The sequence below is a fragment of the Prosopis cineraria genome, unplaced genomic scaffold (genome assembly GCF_029017545.1).
Source record: "Prosopis cineraria cultivar Desert tree isolate PC_DT_omini unplaced genomic scaffold, ASM2901754v1 PC12, whole genome shotgun sequence".
In the NCBI taxonomy this organism is placed as follows: domain Eukaryota; kingdom Viridiplantae; phylum Streptophyta; class Magnoliopsida; order Fabales; family Fabaceae; genus Prosopis; species Prosopis cineraria.
Genome location: NW_026555343.1, coordinates 21,946,020 through 21,958,317, shown reverse-complemented (window position 1 = coordinate 21,958,317; position 12,298 = coordinate 21,946,020). Strand labels below are relative to the sequence as shown.

General features: G+C 34.4%; 1 protein-coding gene and 1 long non-coding RNA gene across 8 annotated transcripts in view; one reads left to right on the top strand and one right to left on the bottom strand.

Annotated features, from left to right (window-relative positions):
• Positions 1–280: 280 nt before the first annotated feature.
• LOC129288122 (uncharacterized) overlaps positions 281–12,298 on the bottom strand; it is a 30,822-nt gene continuing 18,804 nt past the window's right edge. For 4 of the 7 annotated variants that reach the window (XM_054924508.1, XM_054924514.1, XM_054924512.1 and 1 more), the window contains 8 exons: positions 10,596–10,636; positions 10,433–10,510; positions 10,250–10,334; positions 6,631–6,800; positions 6,237–6,301; positions 2,148–2,285; positions 1,454–1,559; positions 281–1,374 (listed from right to left, as the gene is read on the bottom strand). In XM_054924508.1, the coding sequence (XP_054780483.1) occupies positions 6,663–6,800; positions 10,250–10,334; positions 10,433–10,510; positions 10,596–10,636 (342 nt within the window). In that variant the 3' untranslated portion in view covers positions 281–1,374; positions 1,454–1,559; positions 2,148–2,285; positions 6,237–6,301; positions 6,631–6,662. Of the gene's footprint in view, positions 1,375–1,453; positions 1,563–2,147; positions 2,286–6,236; positions 6,302–6,630; positions 6,801–10,249; positions 10,335–10,432; positions 10,511–10,595; positions 10,637–12,298 lie in introns of all 7 variants that reach the window. The other 3 variants (XM_054924509.1, XM_054924510.1, XM_054924511.1) reach the window with 3 other exon arrangements.
• LOC129288124 (uncharacterized) lies at positions 7,438–8,478 on the top strand. The gene is made up of 3 exons (XR_008587933.1): positions 7,438–7,550; positions 7,684–7,772; positions 8,245–8,478. It is a non-coding gene; the product is annotated as an uncharacterized LOC129288124 (long non-coding RNA).

Genomic DNA, 12,298 nt, shown 5'->3' with positions numbered 1-12,298 from the left:
GCCAGAACCTACCAGAAAAATCCTCCTACTAAATCCTTTCAAGTTTTCTTGGTTGGAAATTCTACAAGAGCATTGGAAAGGATGGTGGAAATCTACTTTCCACACTTTCGATTGTACTAATTTTTATTTTCCTGTGACTATATTGTACTTTGTGAATTTGTAGTTGATGATTAATCCCAAAAAAACAAACTGAATCAACCAAGAATTAACAACTAAACAAAGAAAACTAAATATGACAGCTTTCTCCACTTGGCAAAGAGGCAGAAGTCAAAAGAAACACTTTCAGCAACACTTAGTGGATATCATTGCCGGAAGACTGGAAACAATTCAGAACGAAATTGACAAAGCAGAAAACTAAAAGCTCAAATGTGAGCAAATGCTTGGTCTATTCTTTGTGCATCCACCTGCTCTCGATCCTAAGGACGTACAAAGAACGATGCAATTCTTATAGGATCACACATTCGCGCCCTGCAAGAACACAAGAGGGGCCTCATCCGAGAGCATGAACTGCTAGTTATCAAGGCAGCCTCTTTCATCTAAGATAGACAAAGGGGAAACAACTAAGAAATCCTTCGTTTTTATTTCTCTCTCTCTCTTAACTTAATATGTTGTTTGTTAACTTTGTTGTAATGTTTTTGGCAAGCATTGAGCCTGCTTTTTTCATCGTGAAGTGACATGAGGTGGCTGAGTGACCTATGGGAAAGATCATCCCATCTCGGGAATTGAAAGCAAGCATGAATCTGAGATCTCTAATTGTGGGCAACTGGATCTCCCTCAAATCTCTGCAACCCCCAAGTAATTCTCCCTAAAATTTTCCCATCATACATCTAGTAACCATGTATTATTTCTTCAGTTGTATACATGCAGCCTCCTACTGAAAATGATCTGTTTAAGGCACGGTTAAGCCCCTCCCTTAGCAGATATTTAAACTTTGGTTTGGCATGTTGAGAGGACCTATCCCCTTCCACTAAACCCAACCCCTATTAGTAACCAGATATCATTTTAAGGGCTATACATCGTACATGACATTCTTCACATGATCTAAGCAAGCTAATTTTTCCTTCTATTCTACACATTCAGAAATCATTGTTGTAACCCAAAATTCCATCCACTTTCCAGATTTATCCTATGATCCCTTGCAATTTCTACATAATATCTCAATCTCTGATCTTCATTTGCCAAAGGAATGCCATAGTTTGATCATTCCTCTCTCATCCTTCCAAAATTCAACATTCCAGCAGCCAAGCAGATCGAGCTTTTTTACATGGATTTTTATAACTTGCCTCATGCTCAAAAGTTTACTTGTCTAATCCCAAACAAGCGCATTAGATAAAGACCACATTTATGCAGTGAGATTCAGCATTATTCTTGGACCTGAAATGATGAAAGCCAGAAAGTGTGGAGTGAGGAAAACACATTGAAAAGAAGAAAATAATATGGGATGGTCAGTTACCTCAAACAGGTTCTGAACAAAGAACGATGCACCCGAAACTCCAATTTCTTGGACCAGCCAGAGATTTGTTCACTCGTGAACTTGAATAATAACTCATACACAGGCCCTGCTATTTTTTCAAAATAACATTAGGAGCAAAATGAAGATCCATCATAGTCTTTAAGTAAATAAATAAGTGGCAACAATGTTCACGATAATAAACCAGACATTTTTTTAGAACTATAAAAAACTACGTTTTCCCAGAAAAAAAATGTAGAGTTCAACCAATGAGCTCTGGCTTAGTGGAATTGATCTTGTCTCTAAAAGCTGAAGGATTTGAGTTCTAACTCAACCAATTAAGTAATCAAATTGTTTTGTAACAGAAATAAGTAACAGAGGATCATATCAAGATTAAGAGCCAAATTAATGCGATACAGGATATGTTTCTCGGTGAATGTCTTGAATAATACTTGAAAGTGAAAACACAAGCACAAGGAGAAAAAGAGATTGATCATAACACTTTGCTATTAACACTCCAAAAAACTGCCATTGAAAGACCTTTCTCTCCCTGGCAGCAGGGATTAAGTTAAATATAATTTAGTCATTTTGAAGCATATTTGAATTCAGATAGTTATTAAGGATGAGAGATAAAACAAGCATAAATTTTCAACGCGTTTCTCCCTAAACAGGTCAAGCAGAGATTTTCCTGACTGACCTGAAAATTGCAGATTGATCTCACCAATCATTTGAAATAGAATCATTCAATTGATGCCTGTGGCCACGCTGTGTTTCTGCACTTGCTTAAAACCAATATTGGCGTGTGTATAGCTTAGAAGCAGCAAGAAATCTGGCACTGAAAATTGGATATTGATCAGACAAAGTTATGATTTTAGATATGCAAATAAGGTGAAAAAGTTATGATTAATATTAAAAACATGGAGAATTCATAGTAAATATTAAATTTCAAATCCCTAGATTAAAATAAATACATAACACCACATATTCCTAATCCTAGATTTTTAAAACTTAAAAGGAATGGATCATATATGAACTACCATCGTAGTAGAACAAATGGAGAACTATACAATATTCAAAGGTATAGTTTGATTCAGTTTTGGGCACAAAGTCAACCAAACCAAACCAAACCAAATCGATTTGAGATTTGACTAAATTAAGAACCAAACCAAACCTTATTAGACATCGATTTGGTTCAGTTTTTTGTATGTTAAGTTTGGCATAAATTAGTATGGTTCATTCTTAGAATGATTTCATTTTCATTGTTAATACTTTTTTTCTCATTCATTTAATCTTCACTTTTTAAAAAACTTAGTATTCATTTTTTTTAAAGTATATATAATCACATTTTTATTTTGTTATCTCTTTATTATCATTCTCGATAAATTTTCTTCAGCTTTTAATATTTTTTATAATTTCAAAAATCAATATATGATCACTTATAATTCATGTTTTTTCAATCACATATTCATTTTTCAATTATTTTTATAGGAAATTTTTTAATATAAATAACTTAAAATTTTAATATATCATCGGTTTACAATATGTTTTTTTATATGTTTATAAATTAAAATGCAGTATATTGAGTTGATTTTATTATAAAATTACAGAAAAACGTAGATCAAGTTTAGATCAGTTTGGTTCAAGTTTCAAGACCTCAAAACCTGAACCAACCCAACTTGGGTTTGGTTGAATTGAAAACCAAATCAAACCTTACTGGAGATCGGTTTTACTCAGTTTCATTTTGATTTGGTTTGGTATCTTCTGTGTTCCGTTTGCCACTAACTGACAGAATCACTGCCGAGTATATAAACCAAAAACAAGGTAACATGATGACAAATACAACAACAAGCCTTTATCCCACTAGGTGGGGTCGGCTACATGGATTGCAAGACGCCATTGTGCTCTATCATTTATTAAGCTTTTAGAAATATTATTAATTAAGAGATCACGTTCAACAACTTCCAAGAGTGTTCTCTTAGGCCTTCCTCTACCTCTCTTAATCGGACTCAAAGTTATATGTTCCACTCTTCTCACTGGTGCCTCCCTTGGTCTTCTTTGTACATGCCCAAACCATCTCAACCGATTTTCTACCATTTTTTCCTCAATAGGTGCCACCCTCACTTTTTCACGTATGTGCTCATTTCGAATTTTATCTTTACGTGTATGTCCGCACATCCATCGTAACATTCTCATCTCTGCTACTCCAACTTTATGCTCTTGCTGTCCCGTTAGAGCCCAGCATTCACTACTATATAACATTGCCGGTCTGATAGCAGTACGATAAAACTTTCCTTTAAGTTTATTAGGCACCTTACGGTCACAAATAACTCCTTTAGCTTTTCTCCAATTAAACCACCCAGCTTGAATTCTATGTGAAATATCTCCACTGATTTCGCCATCATTTTGGATAATGGCTCCCAAATATCTAAACTTTTCCACTTGAGGTATAATTTGATCTCCCAATTTCACTTCCAAATTATTTTCGAATAGTCCTTTATCAAATTTACAATATAAATATTCCGTCTTACTTCTACTCAGACGAAAACCTTTCGACTCCAATGTCCTCCTCCATAACTCAAGTTTGCAATTAACCTCTTCTCTTGTCTCTGCTATAAGAACTATATCATCCGCGAAGAGCATACATTTCGGGATTTCCTCTTGAATATGTTCCGTCAAAACATTTAAAATCAAGTTGAACAAATAAGGACTCAGAGATGATCCCTGATGTAGCCCAATCTTTATAGGAAAATCCTTTGTTTGACCACTAGGCGTTCTTATACTAGTTTTTACCCCCTCATACATATCTTGTATGGCTTTAATATAAGCAATCCGTACTCCCTTTTTTTCCAACGCTTTCCAAAGCACGTCTCTTGGTATACGGTCATAAGCTTTTTCCAAATCAATAAAAACCATGTGTAGATCTTTATCTTTACAACGATACTTTTCCATTAATCCCCTTAGTAGATAAATCGCCTCTGTAGTTGATCTACCTGGCATAAAACCAAATTGATTCTCAGAAATACTTGTCTCCAATCTCAACCTGTGCTCAATTACTTTCTCCCACAATTTCATTGTGTGGCTCATGAGTTTAATCCCTCTATAGTTAGTACAATTCTGAATATCTCCTTTATTTTTATAAATAGGAATTAATGTACTTCTCCTCCACTCATCAGGCATTTTCTTGGACCGTAAAATCACATTAAATAACTTAGTTAACCATCTCACCCCTTCTTCACCTAAACATTTCCACGCTTCGATAGATATACAATCAGGTCCGTTAGCTCTACCATTTGCCATTTTCTTAAGAGCTTCCTTTACCTCCTTATCACGTATTTTTCGATAGAATGACAAATTTTGTTCTCCTTCACCAGTTACTAAATCCTCCAAGTTACTAGATGAATCCTCTCCATCATTGAAAAGTTTAGAAAAATAAGTCTCCCATCTATTTTTAATTTCATCATCTGTAACTAAAATTCTTCCCTCTTCATCCTTAATACACCTTACCTGTTCTAGATCTCTTGATTTTCTTTCCCTACTCTTGGCAATCTTATAAATATTTTGCTCTCCTTCCTTCGTCTCAAGGTTCTTATAAAATTCTTCAAAAGCTTTAGAACGAGCTTCACCCACAGCTCTCTTAGTTTCCTTCTTAGCCATACGGTACCTCTCCCAATTTTCCTCATTGTTACACAAATGTATGGCTTTAAAACAGTTCTTCTTATACTTGATTTTGTCCTGTACACTATTATTCCACCACCAAGACTCCTTATCTCTCGGACCAGGACCTTTCGATTCTCCCAAAACTACTTTTGCAACCTCCCGTATCTTTTTAGCCATATCCTCCCATATGATGTTAGCACTTCCCTGAGAATCCCAAATTCCTTTATCCAAAAGATTTCGCTTGAAAATATCTTGCTTCTCACCTTTTAATTGCCACCACCTAATCCTTGGTGTTACTACTTGTCGACGTTTTTGGATTTTACTCATAATACACACATCAAGGACTAGGACCCTATGTTGTGTCGTTACAGCATCTCCAGGGATCACCTTACAATTTTTACAAAGTTTTCTATCTGTGTTCCTAACCAAAAGAAAATCAATCTGCGACCTTGAGGCTCCACTTTTGTAGGTGATGAGATGCTCATCTCTCTTCTTGAAACAAGTGTTGGCAATCTTAAAATCATACGCCAATGAGAAATCAAGAAGAGTTTGCCCTTCATTGTTTAGCTCTCCAAAACCAAAACCACCATGCACCCTCGCATACTGACCAGCTTCCCTCCCGACATGCCCATTAAAGTCTCCTCCAATAAAAATCTTTTCACTCTGTGGTATGTGTCGAATCAACCCCTCCAGATCCTCCCAAAATAATTCCTTAAGACTGGCTTCTGTCCCGACTTGCGGCGCATAAGCGCTAACAATATTAACAGTCTCACGTCCAATTATCATTTTTAAAGAAATAATTCTGTCTCCAATTCTGCTAACTTCTACAACGTTCTTCTTCCACTCCTTATCTATAATGATGCCTACTCCATTGCGTGCACTTACTTTTCCTGTATACCAAAGTTTGAAACCTTGAATATCCTTAGCTTCTTCTCCACGCCATTTTGTTTCTTGCAAGCAAAGGATATTGATTTTCCTTTGAATCATAACCCCTACAACCTCTACAGATTTACAACCTATATAACCATGACATAATAAATAAGATAAACACCCATGACAAAGTTATCCATAAACAAACAGCAGAATTGAACTATTATTTAAACATCTACAAATCCTAAATTGATTTCACCTGCATAGTTTACTTCCACCATATAGGCTTGATTCTTGTAAGGAAGGTAATAACTTTTCACAAACCTAACATAAAAGGAAACCACATCAGGTTGGTTTGACTAGCAGGACGAAAGAAATTAAAAAAAAAAAAGTACAACAAATGTTAATATGGCATACAATGTGTAATCTGGCACACAGAACTAACTGCTAGTTTAGGATTTATCTAATTTGAACAAGAGCAGCCAATCTGGAACAAAGCAAGCTCAACCGGACCAAATTCAAACAATAAATAAACTTATGGGTACTAATTTAACCTTTATTTTTTCTTTTGCAAATACTTCAGGTGCATAGAAATTGCAAGACCAATGCATAAAATTAGTATTAAATATCGTCACTGGTGAACAGAGGTGTACCTTCCAAACAAACTCTTCAGTAATGAGAATCTCTATGATAAATCAAGGCTTGGGATGATTTTTGGAAGCAGCAGGTGAGGTAGCATAGAACACGATTCTTCATCAACATTTCCACCAAAATTTAGGAATGAGAGTTGATTTTCAAGAATTGAATAAGCTTCTGAAAATGCCTGCACCAAAAGTTTTGCATAAAAAACATAACTAGGAAAAGGCTAAATTATTAGCTCAATACTTACAAACAACCATAAAAGAAATAGAGTAAAATATTCTGATCACCCTTCTCTTTTGCCTTAATTACATGGGTTAAAGTGCAAATCTGCCCCTGAAGTTTTTTCAAAGGCACTCTTGGTATCCTAAAGTATTTAGTAGAGCAATTTTGCCCTAACATTTTTAAAAAGGGCACAAATTTATCCTGCTGTTAAGTGTTATGTCAACCGTTAAATGAATTATTTTTAATGCTAAACTTCAATCTGGCAGCCAAGTGAACATCCACGTCTTCCTCTTCTCTCCTTTACTTCTCTCACTTTCATCCAAACTGTCACCCCTTCCTCACTCTCTCTTCTATCATAACTCCCTCTTCCTTTCTCTCTCCCTAAGCACCACAATTCCAAATCCATGGAAATCTGTTCCAAATCTCTACTTGATGCCCAGTCACTCTTTAAAGGCCTTCACAAAGTTGTCCTTGTTGCTGTTGCTTCAAAGACTTCTCACCCAAATAGCCCGAAGAAAACCCACATCAGTTTCAAGAAGTTCTCGATCTAACCTTGCAAGCTCAAGTTTCAGATCCTCAATCGGAAGGGGTTAGGGGAAACTTAAAGGATGAAGATGGAGAAAAGAGGAAGGGGTTAGGGGAAACTTAAAGGATGAAGATGGAGAAAAGAGTGGAGGAGAGAGAGGACTCAATAGTTGAGAAGATGTGGGTAAGGCACTCGAACACAGCCATCGGGGGGATGATTTTCCTAAGTCGACTGGGTGTCTGTCTGGATTTCTTGGAATCTCTGAAAACTCCAAGTGCCTTTGTCTAACTCGAAATCATTCTGTATTTTGCTCTAGGTTTCTCCACCATGCTCGAGTTTTAGATTTATCATTTTGGGAAGAGGCTGAGCGTGGAGTTACTGGTGTGCACAAGATTGTCAATCTAGGTTGAGTCACATGCTTCACCTTTTTTTTTTTTTTCCATAATCGTTTTGTGCTTGATGTTCTTTAAGGCCGATTCCTCTTACTTTTGGGTTGAAGATGAATTTATGATTAGCTTAATCTGATTTAACTAGGAAATTTTGTTGTTTTTGGAATCTTCTTCTCGATGAAGATTTTGCTTATTGCTTAGAGAAAGAGATTGATGATTGTCAATTTGAATTTTTGGGTTGCCAATTATCGATTGTGGATTTGGGTTGTTGAATATTTCAATTATTGCTTTATATTTCTTATCAAAGATATGCGCAAGATTTTGTGATATTTTAGTTTCTCACTTTGGGTTCTTGTCGAAGACATGCCCTAGATTATTGCTTTGTTATATGTGAGTGGTACGTCTTATGCTGTTTGGCTACTGAGAAAACTGGAATTTTTTTTCTTAAAGTTTGCTTTGCTCTCATGAATTGTCATTATCGTTGGCAGAGATGATCATCAGCGAGATTGTGAATGAGGGGACCAAGAAGACCATGAGATGGGGATGATGATGAAGGTGGGATCCACTTGTGTTTAATTTTAAAAGAGAGAGAAGGCAGGACAAAGATGAATAAGGAAGATGAGAGAGGTGGAAGCCAAGTAAGCATGCCATGTAAGCAGAATGGGTCAATTGACAATCAAACATTAAGGTCTGTTAAGGCAAGGTAGATTTGTACCATTCTTAAAAATGTCAGGGCAATATTACGTCATTAAATACTTTAAGATACCAAGTGCACTTCTGAAAAAACTTCAAGAGCCAATTTGTACTCTAACCCTAATTACACAAACCTCCCCTCTATTTTGAAAACATATAATTTAGTCCAATCCATCAACTCCATTAGGAATATTCTAAAAATATTCTAAACTTAACTTTAAATAAAAATTTATAATAAAACATTTTATTTACAAATTTATTCCTCACCCTAACGAATCCTAAATTATATTATTTTGACAGTCACATAATTTCATTGTAAAGAACATGTTTACAAATTTTAAATTTTAAAATTAAATTATTTATATAGTCTCTCCAACTTCATTTTATGTTACATGACAAACAAAAAGGGGTTTGAAGTATGTTTTTACAATTTAAAAAACATAAATAAGATTCAATAAATTTGATAAAAAATAAAATTATAAAATTTTATAATATAACAAAAAATTTTAACAAATACATATTTTTCGCTAATGATATAGTCCTTATTGTAGAAACGAGAGAAGATATTAGCTATAAACTTGAGATATGAAAAATGACATCAGAGTCAAAGAAGCCTAAGCAAAAGTAAGATGGAATATTTGCATTGTAATTATGATAAGAGGTCAGTGAGTAATAATTTAGAGGTAAAATGGAAGGTCGAATTATACCTCAAGTAAAAAAATTTAAATATTTGAGTTATTATTCAACATAATAGGGAAATTGATGGGAGCATTGCACATAAAATACAAGTTGAGTGATTTAATTGGAGAAAGACTAAAAGAGTTATTTGCAATTGTAATGTACCTAATAAACTTAAAGGGGAGTTTTATCAAACAGCTATAAGACTAGTTATGTTATATGATAGTAAATGTTGGGCTTTAATAGGGCGAGTAAAAAGTTGGAATAACAAAGATGAAAATGTTGAGATGAATGTGTGGATATACACGTAAAGATAAAATCTAAAATGAACACATGCAAAAAAAAAAAAAAGTGAGTGCAGCACCTATTCATTGAAGAATGATAGAAAATCATTTGAGGTGATTTAGACATGTACAAACAAGACCACAAAAAGCACCAATGAGGAGAGTGGAGCAGATAATTAAGAAAGGACAAAAAAAAAAAAAACTTATGAAAGTTGTTAACTAAAACCTCTTAGTTAACAACATTCCAAAAAATTCGGTAAATGATAAAGAGCGCTATGGCATCATACAATCTATGTGGCCAACCCCAAGTGAGATAAGGCTTGCTGTATTTATTATATTCTTTTGCATACAAAACAAAATGAAAAAAAAAAATTCCAAATCTAGATTTTTAAATAATTCTTATGTTAAAATGAGACATTTTGGTCAAATTAAAAGTTTAAAAGTCAAACTTAACGATCAGCTAATGGTTGGATGAATGGAAATGAAATTTCAAATATATAAAGGAGGTTTATGTAACATATATTTCAATTTTAAAGGAGGTTTATATGAGTTTTCAAAGTAGAGGGGAGGTATGTGTAACTAAGGCATAATAAAAGAGTGGTTCATATATTTTATTCAAAAAGAAAACAAAAGATACAGCAATTAAACAAGCAGAAAAAGCTTCATCACCCTGTAAAAAAATACTTAGCATTTATCCACATTTTCTGAAGGAAATATGATGAGAGATTTAGATCAACACATGCAACTTCAATGATAATTTGTCATCCTAGTCATCATATCAAAGACGACCAATTTTAAACTAGAAATACATGTTCGATAATTATGATAAAACCATTACCTTGATGCATTGATGTATGCGGAAACAATTTCTTCCCACATTATTCGTTGGGAAAAGAGGATCATCTATGTGTATTGGATCGATGCTACAAAGTCAAGTAGTTGGCCACCAATATGAGAGGACTAATACCGTGTCAAGAATACCATGTCACACACAAAATAAAAGGCTTGAGTTCACTCTTACCTGCAATCTCTTTCTCTTTTTATATAAACACCACTTCCCTGGACTGAAATTCTCATTTGACGGGGATCAAATACATTCCTGAAGGGGCCAAAAAAAAAGCTGGCTGAAAAACATCATGATGGTACCAGTCTGTTTACCATTTGCAACAAGAAAGTTCACTAACCCAAAAAAGTAGAGAAAATCCATTAGAAGGCTTCCGTAGTTCTGCAAGGTAATCATGATAGGTTTATTAAGAAGGAGTCAGATATTGTTAAAATAAGTGTTTTTGGCAGCTAGGAGGAACTGACAAAAGAGATGTTAGAATCAGCAGTTGACAGGCTCAACATATGGTAGTTTTGCCCATGAGACTTCTTAATTATGCAGGCAGATGGGACAATAATTGTCTGGGGAAAAAAATCTGAATATCCCTTAAACCACTCTAAATCCTGAGTTCTAATCGTTTGCAGACTGCAGTGAATAAATTAGTTCACATGGTGCTGTAAAAATAAGATAGAGCGAAAAGGTTGGAATAAGTGTAAATAAGGTTTATATGGCTTTGCTTCTAATTCCATCATATTTACACTAATCTGTAGAGCACCAAAGAGAAGCCAAATACAAAATTCTATACCATAACATATTTAAAAGCAAAGAAATGCCCTTGAAGATGTGAAAATTACTCTCCAACCAGAAAGTATCATAAACCAAACAATTCCACATGTTTAGAAAGTGGATAAATAAAATAGGTGAAGTTAATGAGCACATTGCACAGATGTCAAGAAAAAAATTACATTGGCTAATCAAATCTGCAATGTGTCATTTGTGTTAATACTTTTAAGTATTGCAGACGAAGGATTTTATTTTCCATGGAGAATTAAGTTCCAAATGGACTTGTCAAGAAGCTGCCTTCCCTTGTAGGACAATGAGAAGTTGTATTTGATAGTTACAGTTGGTTATTGCATGAGCCTAAAGCACTCGCATTAGATCTAAATATTAGATATCCACGAATTAGTACTCTCCATTTCTGGTTTAAACAACGCATTGAAATCAATACCCAGTTACTCACTAACACTGAAATATTGAGATTCAAAGTGGCTAGATCGTGTAGGTGTTAAAAATAATAACAAAATCAAAATAAGTATATATGCAAGTAACCACCACAGCAATCAGTTTTTACTAGCAAAACCATTCATTAGGAAAGAATTAACAAATTTAACTGCATCTAAAAGAAAGTCTTCAATTGTGCTTAGATTTCACTGCCCCTTGGTCACAAAGGGAGGTCAAAACCCCCCAAGGCGCATCAGACCTCTAAGATATACATGTCTTTCCAAAATTGTGATGATGAAAATCAAATGGAACTTCAGAAAGTATGAATGCCTGTATAATAACTATTATAGTCCTTTCATTGTTTCACTTGTCATATTAAATTATATTAAGCACGAAGAACTTTTCCTGGACATTTAAACACTTTCAGTCCTATTATCAGCTGAGATTCTTTAAGAAACCAACTTTGTAAAAGGTACCAGACATGAAATTGTGCATTCCATTTGTTACTTTCAAGCCAGAACAGACCTTCCATGTGCCTGCTTAACATGCATGCAATAATTTACTTTCTGATTTCTTATATGTTAACGCATGCATGCATCTTCCCATCCCAATCAGATTCAAATACTACCTAATTTTCCATTTAACCAAGCAAATTAATTTCAAAGCATTAGTTTCTTAAAGGTAAAAAACCCAGAACAAAACACTCATAAAATACCATATAAAAGGAAATCCAACACATCATATGTTAATTAAGAATGAATTACATTCTATCACATAAAAAAAGAACGAATCAATTGTCCCAGCTCCTAAATTAAGCACGCCAAAAATATTATGATAAGCATT